This window comes from Charadrius vociferus, unplaced genomic scaffold, assembly GCF_000708025.1.
Source record: "Charadrius vociferus isolate BGI_N301 unplaced genomic scaffold, ASM70802v2 scaffold486, whole genome shotgun sequence".
In the NCBI taxonomy this organism is placed as follows: domain Eukaryota; kingdom Metazoa; phylum Chordata; class Aves; order Charadriiformes; family Charadriidae; genus Charadrius; species Charadrius vociferus.
The window spans coordinates 346,805-367,325 of NW_009648965.1; the positions used below are offsets into that span (position 1 = coordinate 346,805).

General features: G+C 48.3%; 1 protein-coding gene across 1 annotated transcript in view; it reads left to right on the forward strand.

The window, feature by feature from the left end:
- Positions 1-9,372: 9,372 nt before the first annotated feature.
- ARHGAP19 (Rho GTPase activating protein 19) overlaps positions 9,373-20,521 on the forward strand; it is a 14,586-nt gene continuing 3,437 nt past the window's right edge. The window contains exons 1-7 of the mRNA XM_009887680.1: positions 9,373-9,401; positions 12,226-12,491; positions 16,869-16,949; positions 17,241-17,450; positions 18,042-18,268; positions 18,827-18,913; positions 19,851-19,916. Coding sequence (XP_009885982.1) covers positions 9,373-9,401; positions 12,226-12,491; positions 16,869-16,949; positions 17,241-17,450; positions 18,042-18,268; positions 18,827-18,913; positions 19,851-19,916 — 966 coding nt within the window. The remainder of the gene's footprint in view (positions 9,402-12,225; positions 12,492-16,868; positions 16,950-17,240; positions 17,451-18,041; positions 18,269-18,826; positions 18,914-19,850; positions 19,917-20,521) is intronic.

Genomic DNA, 20,521 nt, shown 5'->3' on the forward strand with positions numbered 1-20,521 from the left:
AGCCGCAGAGAGACCCACCAGCCAGCGCTTGGCAGTTGCAGGGTTTGGTAGGGTGATGGCACTATGTAGACTTGCTTTGCATCCAGCCCTTTCTCCCTCGCTTTGTCCATTCTACCTGCGTTATTCTCGCTTCCTAAATACACACACGCTGTTAAGCTTCACGTAATTAACCTTTAGTGCGTACTTTTAGATGCATAACCATTCTGTGACTGCCGCAAATAAAATAGCGGAGACTGAGCATCTCACTGGAGCACTGTTTATTAATTACTGCTTTAAAACCTGTAATATCTCTCCCCCCCCCCCCCTATTTTTTTTTTTCCTGCATGTATGGTGTGGAGCTGCAAACTGAGTATCCTTTGAGTGGTAATCCTCGTGGACTTGCAAAATAAATTCAGTTGAGAGCTGATGCTTGATTCACAGTGGTGCTGTCCTGTTCTCTGCTGAGTGGGACCCATCCTGGTGGCACTTGCTGTGCTTGTCTGGGGGAGCTGCTGTGGTGCCTGGGTTGGGGCACAGCATTACTCTGCAAGGAGGGATGAAGAGATGGTGCCCGGTGTGGCGTGTTTGAGCAGGGAGTGCCTAAAACGCCAGACCTGGTTAAGGGATGAGTAAGCTCTGTGCAGCTGATACTTACAACGCTCTTTTGGATAAAGCATTTTAAATGTGAATTGGATCACTTGAAATGACTGAATTTATTTGTTACAGGCTCACAGTTGTCCTTAGGATGCAATCCCCCAGCTCCTTACCCACCCTCCCACCTGCAAGTGATTGTGTTAAAGCAAAGCCTGAAGTGTTAAGTTTTACTCCAATGCTTTCTTGTCACCCACAGGTAGCACTAGCAAATTGATCTCTCACTTTGCAGTTCTATCACCACAAAGACCACAAAGCTTGCTTTTTTTTTTTTTTCTAAGTATGCTCTATGACTGTGCTTTTTGCCCCTATTTCCTCTCATCTGGAGAGAAGTGCAAGTTAGCTAGTAAAGCTTGCATGCTGTGCGTGTGGTCTTATAGCATGCTGGCTTAAAGATTGGAAATGAAAGCTGGTTGTCTTAACCTCCTTACCAAATGTTACTGAACACGACAAAAAATGATTTGTGTGGGTCTCTCCTGTTTGTGGTCTCTCTAACCTCTGCCTGGCTTTTCATAACCGAGAATGATGATTGCAGTGTGCCCAAGTGCTCGATTTCAAAAGAGAAACATCTGTCTGTTTAATGAATGTATTTAATGTTCAATTCAAGCAGTGCCTAAACGCTTTGCCAGGCACTCAGTGTTCACGTTGGCTGTTTGATATGGCGGGGGTGGGATGAGTGGAAGGGGAAAAAGCCACGGGCCTGGAAGGCAGGATGTGCTGGAAAATGGCATGAGGCATCTTGGTAAAATGGCTTGATAGAGTGTCACTGCACAACTGGACATCGAGAGCTCACGTCATAAACAGGCGATGAAACGAGACACAATTGCCATCTATGTTTTACCGCAAATAGGAAAATGTTCACTGTAAACATGACTTAACAGCAAAAAGTCAAAGTGGCTTGCTGAGGGTCATGCAGAAAATATGGCTGATTTCAGGGTTCAAGCCAAGTCTGAACACATGGCTACTTTTCTCTGAAGATAGCCTGGAGCAGGGGACAATCTTATTCAAACATTCCCTTCTCCGAAGCTCTCACTAAAATCTTTGAGACCTGGACTCACATTTAACCCCCTACTCTGTCCAAGCCCCGTCAGGCGCACATCCTGAACTCCAAGCTATGTTGCGTTTGCAGTATTTTTATATGTTTGCACGTAACACCCTGTCCTGTTCTCATCCAGGGCTTGGGATGGGCTCGGACAACAGGATCCTTGTTCTGCTGGGCTTCAGTTTATTGTCTGTTTGCATGAAGGGGGAGCGTTGCTTGCCCACATAGCCCAAAGCGGCGTCTGAGTCTCCTTGCCAGCCTAGTCACTGCCTTGTTGCTGTGTGCACATTTACATGCATATGAAAATGTCACCAGGCTTCGTTAACGCTCCTTTAAAGGTGCCTGGGCACTCGGTTCAGTCTGAAACTGAAGCCCTGAGTGCTGGATAGTGCTGGGAAATCAAATTCCTTGTCCTAAAGGTCAACGGTCTTGAGTGTGTGTTGGTTTAATAAGTGGCACGAACAGATGGGAAGGCAACAGGGCAGCATGGAAATGCTGGATAATATCTAACGGCCGCACTGAAGTCAGGTTCCTCTTGGAAATACTGTCCCTCTGTAAACTGGATTAGGCTCCCGGTCACAGCTTCTATTTTCCACTTGTTTCAGAGTTGGCTCTTTCTGTAGGGTCTCTTTGTCACTTGTTCGTTAGCGAGAGGCAAGAACGGGGAGCCGAGGCCCTTTCCTGGGTCTCTGCTCTGCTGGGTTTGGGCAGGGACCTGCTGTGCCGCTTTTGTGCCCGAGCAACGGGCTGTCACCGAACCCACGCTGTGATCCTGGGGACTGCCACCATGGGTTCCCGCGGTCCAAGTCACGGGGGTCTTGGAGCCAGCTTGGGGAGAGAAACGGGAGGAACCGCGGCCCCAGGCCGTGATAAATTTGGCCGACCCTTTGTTTCAGAGCTTCGCAGGTCTGGTGTGTTCCTGGCCTCTCATCCCAGTAACGCGTTACACTTAGTCCTGTGTCTGACAAGAGCACTGGGCCTTTTTCTCCGAGGTGCAACCGCCTCGTTCCCTGGCTCTTGGCCTTTCTTACCTCTACGCTAGGTAATTGCAATTCAGCTATCTAGAGTTTCCTCATAATTTTTTTTTGTTTTGTTTTCCAGAAACTGTAGATAGTGGGGAATGTGATAAGCTGCTTAAATAATTGCCTGCCAGCTGGCTTACAAGAACTTTTAATGTGTTTGCTTTTGGCCTATAAAGCTCTAATAATTTGGAGTCTGGCCAAAACATCCTTTCTCCTCGAGTGGTAATGTGGCAGCTCTGATTTTCAGAGGCAGAGAGCTCTCAGGGGAGACGGCGTTAGTTTCCCTTTTTTGTTTTGCTGGAGTTCAGACTCGAGGTTGAAATGTAGCTTTATGGTTGGGGAGTTCCACAGCGGCCTTCCTACAGCCCCCACTCGCGCGCTGTCACGTAGCAGGAGACAAGCACGTTATGGCTGGCCGTGCCTTGGAGAGCGGGAAGCCTTTTAGGGAACATCCTTCACCAGCTCTAAGGGGTGCCTGGAGCTCTCCTCTCACGCACGTGCCGCTCAGCATCCTCCCGAGCAGCCCCCGGAGCAGCATGTGAGACTGTCACTGCTGCCTGGTTCTGAAGAGAGACCGGGTGAATCCAGACAGAGATGACCTCTCAGGAGGGATGGGAGGAGAAGCAGCTTCTGATCAGTATGAGAGAGTTGTGTAAAGTGACAGGACATTATATGAATTCTGCTATCTCTGTACAATATTCCACTTTTTGACTGCCCAAATCCCCCTTCAAAAGCACGAGGCCCCCGTTCTGTTCAATCCAGTGAGTTAATTGGGCTGCTTTGTGCGTCTCCGTCTCTCTGGTACTGCATGTGGCGCTGCTCTGTGGCTGGGCCAGCCTGTTTATCTTTGTGCCTCGGCAGCCCCGACCAGATGTCACCAACTTATTTAAACGCTGGCGTGCATCCAGGTGTGCCTCATTGCAATTCCAGCTTGTGAGAGTTTACACATCTGGAGCATGGGATGTGGCCTCTGACATACTCAGTGGTGCCTGCAGAGGATTGCTGATGGGAAGGGATTTGATGCGCTCTCATCCTTTGCAGATGCCACCGTGATACAAAATACAGATGGAAACGTGCAGCTTGCCCGTTGCACCTCCAGAGCTAAGGAGCACTGTGGAGTTACAAAAGTGTAACGAACAAAACCAAGAGCTGTGACATCCCCTGTACCTTTGTTCTCTGTATTTGCCAGGCTCTGACCACAAAATCTCACCCAACAGTACTGTTGGGAGCGGGCTGTGGGTCCTGACCCAGGTCTTGGTATGCCCTTGGTCCAGAAAAAACAGCAGCAGTCAAGCGAACCTGTGAATGCTACAGCACACTGTACTCAAATTGCGATGCTCTGCCCGAGCGCTGACAGTTGTTGGTGAGATCTCTTCCCAAATGTGTTCTGGTTGCCAGTTGGTGCTACTGATTTTGAGTAGTTTTCATCCTGCGGGAGGGCTGGAGGAAAACATCCTTCCTTCCCTGCTGGGTTGCTCCGAGTTCCCAGACTAGTTGCTACAATAGCTTGTTAATTTTGCTGTGCTGTTTTTGTGTGATTGCTTGATTTTTCCTGTCAGAAGTAAACCTCATTGTTGTGGGGCTCCTCTTTATAGGTGGTAATTCTGCTCTCACCTGGACACCGGCTTGGAGCTACTGGACTGAGAAGCATCCACATGCTGTATCTTTGCTAGTCTCTGAACTGCATTTTTCCCTGCCATTGAAGGATGCCTTAGGGCTTTTACCTTCAAGTGTAAGGGTGACGATCAGAGGTGCATGCAGCAATTTCTGCATGCTAGAGGCCAAGGAGGTAAAGGTAGGACTGGGCCATGCCTCTTATTGACTTCCAGTACACTCAAAGTGGGGAAGTAAAGAAGTTAAAGACATTTTGAAATGAGGACAGTAAGGGAATGCTACCATTAAGGGCAATTGGAAAGTACCCATGCACACTTTTGAGGGTACAGCACACGTGTGGGCTTTGCAGTCCACCCAGCTAAGGACCAAACAGACAAAAGTGGGAAGAAACTTCCTACCTGGGATACGAATGAAGTTGAAGAGCAGTCAGTTGGTGAGAAACCAGGGACAGATGTTCAGTAAAGACTTTACACAAGAAAGGTGTTAGGGTTCATGGGAAGAGGAGGTGTCCTTGCCGTTTATTAGTTTGACTCGTAGTCAAAGGTTGGGGTGGGCAATTCTGGAAAAAAGGCCCAGAATCCCTGTCCTAGACATGAGGCGCAGCATTGTTTTGTCATGATTATAACTATGTGACTGGGGCAGGGCAAATACATCAATATAGTTTCTATACAGACCAGCCCCCAGGCTCTGGTGACCTTCTCCCGGGAGAGGCAGCATGCCTACCCGATGTGTTCTGGGTGGTGGGAAGTGGCTGCAAGGGCTTCCACAGACTGCGACCCTCCCACTCTGCTGCGGGGGTCTGGATGTGGCCACGCCATGCCCTGCGGTGCCGCCAGGCTCCTCCGGCTCCCGGGCACTGCTGGCCTGTTGTCCCTGCCTCTCCAGCACCTGCAGCTCAGCTCCTGCCTCCTCAGCCCCGCGTCCCAGCCGTCCCTGCCTGATAGCTTTCAAACCAGCTCCTTTGTGCTCAGTCCCATGTCGCCCCTTGCGCAGAAGCTGGATTTCTTCTAAATATCTGCAGTGTGACCTGATTATTTTTCCTGTCCTTCCTTGCCCTCCTTTTTAATAGTGTCTACAGAAAAGCTGGCGGAGTTCAGTTGTATCAGTCATGCTGACTGATAGTGCTGCCTCTTCTCTTGGGATTCCTCCTCTTTTCTGTCCCTCCAGCATTCATTTCAGATTTAGCTATCAGCCCTCCAAAGACAGGGTATTGCCTTTGTTCTGTGTTTGTACAGCATGGAGCACAGCGGAGTCCCCAGCTGTGACCGAGGTTCCCAATGCCACAGTGATAAAAGTGAATAGATCAGTAATGAGAAGAGGCAGCTGCTGCCATCTAAAAAGATTCAGTTTTGGTGCTGGTTTCAGTGAAATCAGGATTGGATCTAAGGCTCCTCTTCTATTGCTGCTCCCAGTAGGGGTTTATATTAAAATAAAGACACAAACTTTAGACTGCATTGAAAGTCATGAAAATCGGAGCGGCATTGCTATTTAATGCTGTTAGACTGTGTTATTCTGATGTTAAGGCAGACATACGAGCCCGAGTAAAATTACTGGGTTTCTGGAGGTAGCTGTGTTTCTGCATTTTTTACAGAGCCTGGGGTAGGAGGCTGAGCCATCTTGCACCGTGGGATCATCCAGAGCTGTGGTGGTGGCGCTGGGAAGGAGACTTGGTGAGGAGCACCGCAGTGAACATGCGGTTCCTCTCTGAGGCGCCTCTTAGTTCTTTCCCTCCTTCGAGCACTAGAAGGCATCTGGATGCTCTGATGTTGCGGTGACGGCTGATTGAAGCACTGCTTTGTTGACTTTAAAATATTCCAGTGGCTACTATTGAAGATATCACAAAAGAATTCACTGAGGTCAAACTTGAGAAATTTCATGCTGAAATGCAATTTTTTTGACGTTTCACATACATCAAGCTGTCTTGCTACTGCAGTTTTCTTTGACGCTGGTAATATGTTGCATTTCGTGTTTCTTCCAAAGCATACTCCCCCCATCCCCCCCCAACTTCCAACCCTTTTATCTACCCAGATAAGTCTGTCTCCAGGTTCACATCACAGATGTGTAGCTGATGTTGCTGAGGTCCACTTTGAGTCCTTTACTGAGACAGAATTTAAATTCTTATAATATAGCAGTGATGGATACCCAATTTACCCAATGTCCAAAAGGTGGCCAGCTGTTACGTTAGTTCCAGGTTGTCCAGCACAGGCTGCCATCACATAATAAACAGCTTTCTTCCCCAGCTCCTTGCTGTTTAAATTGTATATTATTATCTGCTTCCCATAGCCAAAAGGTCGAATCACTCTGTGTGAGCTGTTTAAATGTGAAGAAAGCAAAGCAAAAATTAAAAAGGCAGCGTTCTCTAGTACGGCTTACTGGTACGAAGTCTTAGAGGCACTGGTCAAGGATCAGCACCCACCGTGCTATGCACTGTGTACTGGTCACAAAAGGACTCTCTGCCCTGAAAGACCTCATGAGTGTAACCCTAGGCAAAAATTGCTGCATGTTTTTCTTGACATTTTTCGGAGGCAAATCAGTCATCCTATGCAGAGTTACTGTGCTAAATCTGGGGCCTGAATGTGGTCTTTGTTACGCTGTCTTACAAGAATGTCAGTCTGAAGTACAGTCCTCAAAGCAACCTTAACTGTGAAGTCACTTCTAATGTCTCCACAGTCCATTCCCATTAGACTTCTGTTAAATTTATATTTATTTTTTCTTTAAATCTAGGAAATAATTTGTCTTCCAGTCCTTTTGTACTTAAAATGAGTCCACATAATTCCACTACGGTTCTTTCATCTCTTTGCAAAATGTGGGATGGCTCCTATCTGGCTCTGGAAATACTGTCTTCAGACATCCTCATTAATTGATTCCTTACTCTGGCACAACATAGGAGAGGATGCTACTTCTCTCTCCCTGGGGAAATATGAGCCTGCGCGCATCTGTCCCGTCTTCCTTTGTGCTTAGCCAGGCAAAGAATCGCTCACGTTTTGTGTTCTTTAGCACTGCCTGCTTATCGCCCTGCTCTCAGTATCTGGTAGTAGCCTGGCTGTTTCTCACACTCTAAAGATTTTGTTGTTGTAGAAGGAGATTTTCTTCCATTATCTGCCTTATTTTCAAAAGCTCTTTAATCCTTTTACTCCTGTATGGTAAGACTCATCTACTCTGGTGTGTCTGAAGTGTTAGCTCTTTAGTGACAACATACGAAACGCGCAAAATGGCACCAGAGATGGATTTTACCCACAATTAGGTACATCAGGCTCCTCTGAAATCTGCAGCTTCCAGCTTTTCCACTTTCCCAGCTAGATAAACACAGCTAATGCCTTGCCCCAAAGGTACCTCTTCCTTCTCTTTCTTGGCTTACCTTGTGTTCTCCTTATGCTCTGTTTCATGTTGATTGAACCTGTTTCTGCCTTCGCATGGATGGGGCTAGAACAATAGAAAATCTGTAAAAGCCACCAAAACAGTTAGGTCTCACCTACCTGAACGCAAGTGTGCTGCCACATGAGCTAATCTGCCTGCTTGCACGCCTCTTGCACCACAGGTTCAGCCCCCAGGTTTTGCCAGTTAAAGTCTCATTTTTCCCCTAGTTTCCAAGGCATTTCCCTGGCCTGGATCTAGTTACCTTAGGGATTAATTGATCCATCATGATTTTGACCTCCTGCACCATCCACTCCCCATGAAATGATGGGGCTGTCATGCCTGAAGCAAGAACGTTGTGTGTGACAGACAGCTTTCTTTGTGACTCGGCTGGGATCACAGGCTTTGCTCCTAAAAGATACTAGAATGGCAAGAATCTCAGCACAATATAGGACGAATTTTTTTGAATCTGCTGTCTTAATCGCAGCCCTATTAGTACAAGGTTTTATTATTCATTGGGATTTGATTTTATTCATGGGATTGGAGAGGAAGCTATTTATTCCTGTATTTTATCGTCTTTTGATGTGTCGTAAAGCAACCTGAGATCACAACATATAGAAAATATAACTGTAATTACAAGCAAAGGTAAAAAAAAAAAAAAGGCAATAAACTCCCTGAATACATGTTTGTCTCCCCTTTGCTGCTGTTATATAAACTGTGAGTGTAGGTAGAGTACATCCATCTTCCTTTTTTAACATGAAAACAGCAGATGGGGCACATGGATTTTTCTGAAGGTTATAGTGTGTGCAGCAGTGAGGATTGGCAGGGTTATTGTGTGTAAAGCCAGTGGGGGCTTTATCTTTGCTCAGAAATAGGGGTTTGCTTCACATTTCCATTTTGATTAGCAATAATGATACAAAGGCAAATTTTCCGTGCAAGGAGGAGCTGCTAATAAAGTGACCTTTCAAAATTAAGTAGCTCATTGAAGTGCCATACCACAATAAGAGCATACAAGGCTGGTCCCAGCTGCGGCAGGCGGGGAAACTGGATGGGAATCCAGAGAAATGTGGAACGGGAAGCCTGAGGTGGATGAAGGATGCGTGGTGGTACAGTAATGGTAGCAAAGAGCAATGGCCAGGTGCTGTTTCCAGCTCTGGAGGGGCCGATGGACATGCTTTGTCTTTGAAAGGATCTGAAAGGGTGAAAGGCAAGGGCAGAGAGTGTTTCTAGCGAGGTTTTTGGGCACAGGGTTGTGCAGTTAAGGGACTTGGTTATTGTCCTGCCAATGCCGTAACATCGGTTGTGCTTGGATGCTGTTGGGAATGTGTTTGCATGGCTTTACTCATGGTAAACACAGGGTAGATTTGGGGCTATTTTGTGGATTCCTCTTGGATACAGGTGGAGAGCACTTAATACCACGCTGGTCCTAATTCAAAACCCCCGGTTTCTATGTAGGAATTATTTGCCGTTAAACTCCAGCTACGCAGCCTTTGGCAAGAGACATGAATCAATTTGTCCAGCTTTTCTTTTCTGTTTTGTCTCTGTGTGAAGGCTGATGCCCAGTGTGTGCCAAGGGGGCCTTTCAGACCCAATAATGCGCCCTTGTGTCTCGTAGCATGCGTGGAATTTGCATAGGCTGTGCTGGGACAGGCAGGTTTCTTTTGTTGCTGGAAACAAGGAGCAAGTTCTTTTCCCTGTCTCTGCTTCCTAATGCCTCTCCAAAAGCTCTCAGCACTCATGTAAGAAATTTACTTTTTTTCTCTATTTATTTTTGCATTAAATGTTGTTAAACTTTGTGCGACTTGTAAGGCTGGCTGCGCAGAGAAGTCACGTCAGTCAGTTCTAGTTGACGAAATTGTTTAATTTTCTTTCTCGGAATCTAGATATCTAATTGTCAGAGGGAGCAGATAATCTGTGATGCTTGATGTAACTGCTGCAAAGTATTTGCATATCTTCTCTGTGGGGAAACAAAACTGCTAGTGAGTGAGTAACAGTGCACGGATCATTGCAGGCAGGGTCACTGGGCCTATACACTTGCTATTAACCCTTCTCAGGATCTGTATTGCCACAGAATGAGTTGTCATGGGTTTCAGGCAAAGGGCTTGCTCCGCGTTACGGGCAGAGCTGGCACCCGTTTGTGCATTGTAACCCTGCGCGATGAGATGCGAATGTGATCAGATCGATCGGCAGTTGCTTTTTTGGCAGCCGATACCAGGGTTGTTGCGGTTCAGTCTTGATTTATCGTAGATAACGACCTGCTGAAAAACAGACTGGGAGGTACTCAGAAAAATATGGCCTCCATTTGGAGTCGGCAGCGTGCTCGCTAGGCCACTCTAAGCGATGCAGCTGGGAGCCTTTAAGAGTTTTCTAAAATTTGAGATGACCTGGCAGGTTGCCCTGCAGTCTGCCTTGCAGACCTTCCTCCTCCCTATCCTCTCGAAGAAGTCTTTGACATCCGTGGAGAGCAGTGGCAAGGGGAGAGGGTTTCGTATGGATTCTCACGATGCAAGTGTTGCTGAGAACCTGGTTTCCCCTGATTTCAGCGAGTGTCTTTCTCCTCGTGCAGTCTGAGTCCCAGCTTTCGTCCTCTTATTCCAATCACGCATCCTGAAAATCATGCCAAGATGGTCTTTCGGGTCAAAGATGTACAGCGGTAGCTCAGATAACTGTTGGGTTCACAGATACTGCGTGGAGGCGGGCTGGAGTTAGGTGACTTGATGTCCTCCCCTTTGTTAGCTACTGTCGATTTACATCAGAACAGTAAGTTGCTCAGATCTCTGAACTAGTAGGTGAAGTGCTCTGATGCTTGAAGCAATGGATGTAAGGTCCAGCAGGTTGCAAACCCTCCCTTTTGGTGGCAGGCACGCTGAGCAGTGAGCACAGATGCCCAGCGTGGTCCGAACACGGTGACATGGCCTCTGCTCCTCAGCAGAGACAAGAGGAAGGGCAGGGTGCTCTGGTCTTCTATGGGAGAACCTGCTTTGGAGGGAAGGCTTTTGGTGGCCTTGGGGGTGATCGGCGTGGTTCCTCGCGGGTGCCACCACACACCTAAGGGACCGTCGTGATCCCTGGTGCACGAACGCAGCATTTCTATTACTTGTGCGCTTGGCAGCTGCTGTTGGAAAATGGTGTTCAGCGAGAGCTCACAGCTGAGGAAGGATGTTGAAAGAGTGGAAAGGAAAGTATTATCTAAGAGCGCAAGAACGATTAAAGGATCGGGGAATGTCACGCGGTGAAAGCACGCGGTGTGTGCGAGCTGGGTGGGTAGGCAGCCTCCACCCAGAGCCCTGGGAGAACTGGCACAACGACTCGCAGGGCCAGGCCAGCACTTTATAGCAGCGTATGACATCGGGCAGTAGCTTGTGACTGGAGAAATGTGATATTATTAATCCTCACATTTAAGTAAAAGAGGGGCAGGAGAAGCAAGCTAGGCAACTCTAGCCTGTGGGCTTGACTTCAGAAGCGTGTGTTTGAAACAGTGGTGGGAAGATGGTAATGGAAGACCTAGAGGTAGATGGGAATTGGGATAAGCTTTAAGTGTGAGAATTCAGAGTGCCGATTAACCCGAGTTCTCTCTGTGATAACTCTTTATTTTGATTTTAGTCATGGTAAATGTAGCTTACCTAACCTCTGGTAGGGCTAAGTATCTGTTATAGATAACCTTTAGCAGAGCAGTGTCTCAGATGCACCCATTTTCCCGTGCCACATGAGAAGCTATGAAATGGAGAAAGTAGGTGTCAGCAGAGAATGGGGAGGTCGGATAGAGGCTGAAGAAGAGGCAAGAACTGGATGAGCCAAAAAAGAGAGGTACAAAGGGGAAGGTTACTAAGAGTTCTTCAAGGACTGATCTTGCGTGGCTTGTGCTAGTACTGATGAGCTCCCACTCGCTCTAGACTCAGAGCGCATAGCTCGACAGTTATCGTAGCTGACGGAGAGCAGTAACCAAGAGTTGGCAGCTTGTCACCTGGGACCGTTTGACCGCATAACTAGCAGAGCTGCGGGTCAGTGTTGTTGTACTCTTCCAATCTTAAAAACAAAGTCCCAGGACATGGGAGCTTCCTATTTGTTGATAGGAAGGTAGTGGTGATGGAACAGCAATGGTAACTGATGAGTATAAGCTGGCCATGAAAAAAGATTGTGATTTAGACCCTCAGGAGATGGGGAATGAATTTCTGGGGAGGAAAGGAGACAGAATCAGACTTATTTGTGACTGACAGTGGAAAGTTAATGTAAAATATTGGATGTCATAGCTGCCTGAGCTAGTAGGATGTAGATACAGTGAAGGTTTTAGTTGGTGTTGTCATGTGTTGCATATGTTACCATCACGTTATGGAGTGCTAGTCTGGGGCTGTGTTGTACAAACAGGCCAGAAATGTTTTTTCTCCAAAGGGAAATGTAACTGCTCTGTGCTGAACACCCACTGAAGCCAGACAGTACTGATGGTGTAGACTGGTAGCTCCTGTGTCAGCAGATGTCTCCTTCAGGGCAGACCAGCTGGCTGTAAAAAACAAAGCAATGAGGAGTTACTGTATTTTTTTTTTTTTCTCCTTCCCTTTTTTCCAGTGATGCCATCTGCAATTTTGTCATTTGCAATGACTCCTCCCTCCGCAGCCAGCCGATCATCTTCAATCCTGACTTCTTTGTGGAAAAGCTGCGCCATGAAAAACCAGAGGTGTTCACAGAGCTGGTAGTCAGCAACATTACCAGGCTCATTGACTTGCCTGGGGCAGAGCTGGCCCAGCTAATGGGAGAGGAGGACCCAAAGCTGCCTGGGGCAAACAGCACAGCCTCTGGATTTTTTCGTTCTCTGATGTCTCTGAAGCGCAAGGGTGAGTATGGCGTGAGATCTGGTGTCACCTTTACAGTGGTGCCGACTGTCATCATCTGTTACACGTAGTTTACAAAACTTTCAGTGTAGACCTGTTGTTTTGAGCTTCTGCTGAATGCTTAATGCTGTAGGTTTGTAATCTCTGGGGATGCCAGCTCTCCAAAAGAGCAAAACAGAGGCCAGGAGGTTCATCCAGGAAATGCCCTGCCACTTCTAGAGTACCCTTCTTCTGGGGGTTATTGCTGTGGTTTATGTCAGGTTGGCCTCGGTGGGTCTGCTGCTGTCTGTGGTCAGTGCAGCACAAACCATGGAGATACAGCTTTGGTCCCTGAGTGTTTCTGGTCTGGCTCTGTGGGCAGCGCTGAGCTGGAGAGGGGTGCCTGAACAAGCTGCAGGTTCTTCCACTACACGCTAAGGTGTCCTTGTCTCTCTGCTTGTTTGTGTCCATGGTAGTCCATAGTCCATTTTCCTTACCTCATTAGCTTTTCTCACGAGCGATGGAATATCAGTAAAGGCTGAGCATCAAGTTCCATGAAGAACAATAATGCCCAGGTTTTTGAGGCCACTGACTTCAGTCTGTCTCCACTGTCTCCTTCAGTTGCTGATTCAGCTCTCTGTGCAGTCTTGTCTGTGCAGCTCAGAAATCTGTAAGCATCTCCCATCCAAATGCCAGTGCCTCTCTGATCCACATCCCAATCCAGTGAGTCAGTGACAATGCTCTGCAGACTGACTCTGCTCAAGCCCAGATTCAACCCCAGGAGATGGCATATTTCTCTCTCTCCGAGACAAGCATTCAGCTGGAGTTTTCTTCTGGTAAACTGACAATTCTTATCTTCTCTTTCAAGTTCAGCTGTCTTGGTTATGAAACATTAGCCCCAGGCCCCTTCTCAGAAGTCTGAGATTTGCTTTTGAGCACAGTTGTGTTCAGATCCTCTCCTCTTCGCTCGCTGGCATTTACCACTCTGTTTTGTTGTAACTAAAAGGGTGTTCTAGATGTATGTGTGCCTTCTCTCTCCCACTTCTGCCCACATTGAAAGGGAGGCTGGTTCTCCTGATAAGTTTAGTTAAACCTTCTCGCTCATCTAGACAGAAACTGCTTCCATCTGGGCACCTCTCACATCCCTCATCAGCTCTGGTTTCCCAGCCAGACTGGCTGGCTGCTGGCAGAGAAGCTGTGGGTAGCTGTCTTCAGATGTTGGCAGCCTGAGGTTGAACACTTCTAATTAGTCTTCTCCTTCCTTTGAGCAATTCCACTATTGTGAGTACCTGTGAGAAGGGAGCTATCACTATGTCCCAGTACAGCTTTTTTTGTCTTCAACCTTTATACAGTTTCTCTTAAGTGTTTTTGATTCTACCAAACCTGTTCCTCCATTGTGTTTCATAAGGACAAGCTCTGTAGCCCCACTGCTTGAGCTGAATTGTCAGCCCTCCGCTCCTGGCTCATCCAGTGGAAACCCTGGGCTGGACAGCACTGCAGGGGAAAATCAAGTACTGCAAATCAAGTCCTTTAGATTCCTTAGGTGAGAATTATTCAATATTGCCATGACTTACCTTTACCTTGCTGCTCCATAATAACAGCACACTGCCTTCAGACGGCGGTTAGGCTTTGCCTCTACCTGTTGTTGCTCCTGCCTCTGTTGCAGGAGAGTAGCAGGACAACCTTAAATTCAGACACTTGCCGCTTGACAAACAGAAGCAAGTGAGTAACCCAGGGGAAAGCGTTTCTCAGCATGTGTGGAAACTTCCCTGTTCTTGTCAAAACCTTCTAGCAGGGGCTTGTCAGCATTCTCTAGCTTGTTTTTTTAAATTATCTGTACTCTGCTGGAGTACTGCTCTTATCAGACCTGACGTCTCCCGCTAGCTCTGTTCCCCAAGAGCTCCGCCTTCCCCCATTCAGACGTCTCCATGGCCATGTGTCTCACTACAGCTACAGCTAGCAGATGTTTCCAAGTCTGCTGGCTGCGCTCCCAGGCTGCAATGGCAGTGTCTCTCTGCATTGACAGGCACTGTCTGTGAACTCCTTGGCCAAACTCTGAGAAAAAGTAGTTTGTGCCTACAGAGAAAATCAGTTTCATGTACTGCGTGTTTCATCTTGGAGCCATCCTTTGTTTTTCTTCATGTTATAGACCAGCTAGAACAAACAGGTTTTATTTCTTCAAAGCCGGAGGCCAAGGACCATAGAGCTCAGAGCTGATCAAACTGCAAAGACTTACTACTCCTTTGAGCATCAGGAAACTCAATCTCATGCTGCTTCTTAGTTTCAGAAGCAATCATACAATAACATCCAAGCCTTCGTAACTCAGCATCCATTCTCCAGATACTTCTTTCAAGTTTCTTTGAGAATCAAATTCTCATTCAGATATCAACTTCTGACTTCAAAAGTAAATCGAATTTGTCAGGCCCTGCATGTCTCAAGATGTATTTTCCTCTTCCCTTCCTGGCCACTATTGATTCTATCTGCTGAATGTCTAATGAGTTTAGTTTTCTTCAAGGACAAGAATCTTTTGCCAACCATTCTCTCCCTTTGCACTCAAGCCTTTCAGATCTTATATGTGGATCGAGAGGTCACATTGCCCTCCTCTCTCCTGCAAGACTGAAGCATGCGCTTTATCAGAGGGGGGTCAGAAAGTTCCTGATTTAACAGGAGGCTGGAGTTCCTGGTGGCTGACTATCTATTTCAGAAGTCCTGGAAGAAAGTGGAACATTCTTCAGGCGGAATAAATTTAGTTGTACAGGAAGGCTGCTAGAGAAGTGTGCAGGGTTAACCAGGTCTTTCCCACATGCTGTGAGCATCAACACCACAGAGCAGTAAGATCTGTAGTACAACAGACCAAAAGCTAGTAAAATCAAAATGTACTATGAGGGGAAAATAAAGGCAAGAGAAAGCTTGTGAAGGAGATAACTTTTATCAGACCAGACAATGCACTGCTTGGATTGTTGGGCTATCAGCTGTAACAATAAGGAGGGAAATCTTCAGCCACAGACAGCTGGCATGTAGATGCCCGGCTTGCCCTCAGAAGTGGCCCATGCTCCTGGCAGTCTGGTCATGGAGAAGGGAGGAATATTCTTTTCTTAAATCTGTTGGTTGGCTCTTTGATTTTGAACGTGCAAGAGCAGGACAAACCAGCTCTCTACCTGGTTCCAGTTCTCAGTCCCAGTCAGCACATTGTGGTATGGTTTATCCAGGGTCTTGTCTCTAGCTGCGGTCAAAACCTACGTTTCTCTGGTGCTCAGGGGTCTGGTTGCTGCCAGTGAAGCCCCTGGGAGTTGCCTCAGCTTTCTGAGGGACAGAGCTTGCTGGCTGCGTGTGTCTGATGGAAAAGTCACTAACCGGGAAGACTCCATTTATTAGGAAACACTGTCCTGCTGGATAACCACTCTCTTGCCTGGGGAGTCCCTCTCCGGACAAGAACACTTTTCTGCATTCGTTCAACAAGTGCCTTTCAGTTAAATGGGCTTCTCATCTAATGCTTCCTTCCATGCAAGGATCTCCTTCTTTTCAGCTCAGGTGCTTCTGTCTTCTTTTGGGGCTGTAGCCTGTGTTGAATGTGGAGCTGGCAGCTCATGCCTGATGTGTAACAGCCCCGTGAGAGGGAAGCAAGCTCCAGGAGTGAGAGGAGCTGTCAGTGCTCCATATGGAGAAGGGCCCAGCTCATTGCTTTGCTGCTCTCTTTTTTTTTTTTTTTTTCTCTCCTAGTTTTGCCTTGTTCAGCTTTCTGATACTTCATACTTTAATGTACTCGGGCCAAGGTAGCTGGCATGGAAGAGAGATTCACTGGAATTAGGGAATTCCAGGGATTACCCATCCCTGAAAAGGAGGCCAGCGTGAGCCGGTTGGATCATGTCTGCTCTCCCCGCTAGTGCTTGTTTCCCTCTCCCATAGTCTCATAGCTGCACCTCTTCCTTCTGCTCCACTCCATGTGATGCCACAGTGAGGATTAATCTGGACATTCCTTCCCAGGTGTGGAGTGTGCAAATGTGGCAGGCACCTGGGCAGTCCAGGCTGTCACACCTGCCCTTCCCACTTTGCTGTTTCCATAAGGACCAGGGTTGCAGATGATACGCCCTTTAAAACTGAAGCATCTGTTCTGGTGTTTTCTTTTCAGGAGCTAGAGAATGTTTGCTTTAGCTGATAAAAACTAATTAAGCTGAGGTAAGAAGCAGGATGATGAAGCCCTTGGAAGTACAGCATGGTGAGATGAAGTGACTTATTTGGGAGTGCTTGTGATATCTCACATCTGTGAGGGTCCTTGTGACCTTCAGCCTTAGCATTTTGGGGCACTGGTCTTTGCATGCCAAGATCTTGTTCTTTGGAGACCACTTTCCTCTGTGGCTGCTGGGTCTGAGCTGCCTGAACACGTTATCTTCTGTTCTGCAGAGAAAGGGGTGGTGTTTGGCTCACCGCTGACAGAAGAAGGCATTGCACAGGTCTCCCAGCTAATCGAGTATCTGCACAAAAGTAAGTGACTCTGTCTTTCTGTCTTCCTGTCCCAAGGGGTGTCAGGTCTCTGGTGCAGAGAGAATGAAAAGCTCTGAGCTCTCCAGCAGCAGGAGTTTGGGGCTGGACTAGGCGACTGTTCCTCAGAATTGCCTAGCAGATATGTTCAACCAGCTTGAAGTCGCATCTCTGAATGCAGCTCACTGAAGTTTGCTGTCAAGCTCTGGAAAGGGGAGGGAACTGCTTTAGTAAGAAGATGGGAATCAGCCTCTGATTAATCAGTGGCCTTTTTTTCTTCCCTCTGCCGAGCAGATCTAAGAGCAGAAGGCTTGTTTCGGGTGCCAGGCAACAGCATCAGGCAGCAGATCCTAAAGGATGCTCTAAACAGTGGTACAGATATTGACCTGGACTCTGGGGAGTTTCATTCCAATGATGTGGCCACCCTGCTTAAGATGTTCCTGGGCGAATTACCAGAGCCACTGCTGACACACAAGCACTTCCATGCCCATCTCAAAATTGCAGGTGAGTGAGCAACAAGAGGCAGTGATGAGCAGAGGGAAGGGAGCCAGCCTCCAAGAAAGCTACAGACTAGGCTGCAGAACTGTAATCCTTAAAGGCAGGGTAAGAAGGAATCTTCCTGCCGTCTCAGCCTAATGGTGGAAAGACTGGAACTGCAAATCCTAAGGAATGAGACCAAGTCTGTCTAGCCCAGTCTTCTCTTTCCAGCAATAAACACATACCTACAGGAGTAGAGCCCTCATCAGTAACCTGGGCGTCCATCTGTTTTAAGTCGGGGGGTCTCCTGAGCTGAGGTGTGGTTTCTGTGTACTTAATAACTGTTATTGAACTACCTTATGTGCACTTCTTCCATCTTGCCTTCAACCCATCACAACTCTTAGCAACTGTGTTGTCCTGTGGGAGGAGTACCACAGATTAGTACCCCAGCATCAGGTGGGGAACCTGGGAGATGGGGGGAGAGAGATGGAGGGCCAAGAACTGCACAGGAGTTAGGAGGAGATCTTCATATGAAGAGGGAAGGGTAACCAGTTGCAGTAGGCTTGCTGTTAGGGAAGATAACGTATGTCCTTCATGTTCTGCCTTGTGATTTGGCAGACCTGACACTGTTTGATGAGAAGGGGAATAAAACCAGCACTCCAGACAAAGAGCGCCAGATTGAAGCCCTCCAGCTGCTGTTTTTGATCCTTCCTGCGCCCAACCGCAGTCTGCTCAAACTGCTGCTGGACTTGCTGTACCAGACCGCCAAGAAGCAGGACAAGAACAAGATGTCTGCCCACAATCTTGCCCTCATGTTTGCGCCTCACATCCTATGGCCCAGAAATGTGAGCAATGCCTCCTCAGTATCTGCGGGTGGGATATTGCAAGGTAGAAAGCAGAGGCTTGGCAGGCCCACAGGGGAATAACCAAGATGGGAAGATTAAGTATTGATACTGGGATGTGGAGGATGCTGTGGTTGGAGGCTGTGATGGTGAGGTGGAGCTTGCTGGCAGGACTCGGTCCTAGTGTTCAGTCCAGACCTGCTGTAGGTCTCATTTGCAACTGATGCTTCATCTTTTTCAGTAAAATTGAAAGCACAGCGCAGTCCTGCTCCTTTTAAGAATCGCAACTCCAGACAAACCTTGCAGATCTCTCTGCAAGGTTTTTTGTGCTGCTGGTGAATTGTTTGGACCCAGAGTTGTCCAGTTCTCCTGCTCTCAGAGCAGCTTTGGCTCTGTGAGCTCTGCTTGTTGGTGTGCTGTGAGCCCTGCCTGCCTATCTCCTCAGAGCAGGTCTCCTGCTGAGGCACTAAGTGTGTCTGTGTCCCAGAGGCAGCAAGGGCAGCAGAGACCCTTCCTCCTCCCCTTCTAACCACTGCGCTTTTGGCTGTGCCCCCGTGCCAGGTGACAGCAAATGACCTTCAGGAGAATATCACGAAGCTAAACAATGGAGTGACCTTCATGATTAAACACTCTCAGAAACTCTTCAAGGTAAGTGTGCTTCGCGGTCTTGCTCTCCCAGCCCCTCCTGCAGGAGACTGAATGCCCCTTGTCCAGACAGATCCCAGGTGTCAAGTGTGTATTCTGGGTGCTCTCTTCTGCAGTAGGAGAAGGAGGGTTTCTACAAGAAACTGTTCCTTTAGTGACTAGGGAGGAGGTCTTTGCTGGGAAGGCAGCCCAGGAGGAGGAAGAAAGCCCGGAGGTGGCTTTGCCTGGGCAGGTCAGAAGAAGCGCGGTGCAGTGTAACACCACCCTCTGCTGGGCACCCACCACCCACTGCCCGGCTGGGAAACCTGGCTCCTGGGGACAGGTAGCGACCGGGCTCCCCTCGGGTTCTGGCGGGGTAAGGAAACTGAAGGGGCTTGTCCTGGGTGAGTACCGCCAAGAGCTGAATACCTCATGCAGCCCGTCATTTGGTTGTGAACTTCTCTGCAAGTGGTAGTCAATGCGCTGCTGTTACAAGCACAGCCTGCGGTCTTGAGCCTCTGTCTAGCTCGGAGCGGGGTGCCTGCAGGTTTCCCTAAGGAAGTGTTTCTGCAACAGGTCATCTCTTGACTTCTCAGGGCCTTCCTGGTCACTGTAAGCATCTGCTCTCTGCAAAGAGTCCTCCCCCAGAAAGTCCCCCTTCTGCCCTCCTTGTCAGGCCTCTGTTTAGGCAGCTCAGAGCTGGGGGAATTGCTTGGAAAAAGTTCCTGTGGAGCCCTGTTCTTACTCTGTGTTCCACTTATGCTGGTTGCCCGCATCAAAGGGACACTGAACAAGGGCTGTACCGGGGACATGAAATCCCATTGTCTGCCTTAAACAGCTGAGTCTTGGTGGAAATGGCTCGTGGGGTATGGTTGAAGAATGGGGCTTGCTGGGGCCGCTCTCGCCCCAGGGCCAAACGCTCTAAACATATGTATGGCATTTTCTCTGCTCATCCTCGCAGGCCCCAGCATACATACGGGAGTGTGCCAGGCTGCACTATCTGGGATCCAGAGCGCATACATCGAAGGTAAGGCCAGCAAATGTGGTCCCTGCCCTCCGTGAAAGGGCAGAGGCTGTGATACTCTGAAGGGATGCCGGTGAGTGAAAGAAGCTGAAAACAAACCAAGTCATGAAAGAGGATCTGTCAGAGGGCAGGAGTGAGGGAACCATATGGTGTGGTAGTGCAGGTGGCTGCATTAGGGAAATTGGGCAGAGTTGAAGCATCTGTTAATCAAAAGCCCAGGGAAAGCTACCAGTCCCTGTTTAGCAGCAAACCTGCTCCCTGTGCCCAGTACATGCAGCACCTGCTCCTTCCTGGGGTTGTGCCTTCCAAACAGACAGACGCGCCTGCTGCTGTGGCCAGGCTGCTTGGAAAAGGGGCTGGGATAAAGGCTACTTGCTCCCACTGGGATGAGATTTGTCTGTGTCTTGCCAGCAAACGCTTCCTTGCCTCATGTAGCTGCAGAAGAGGGAAGAGGCATTGCAAGGAGCTCCACTGACCCTTCTCAAGCCTGGAAGGGCTTCTGCGGCTGGCATCCGGGAGGGGAGGGAAGAAGCGATGGGGTCACCTTTGTATTGCTGTCACCTGTGCCTGGCACAGGGCCTGCTGGTGCAGTGCTGCTGCAGAGGGGT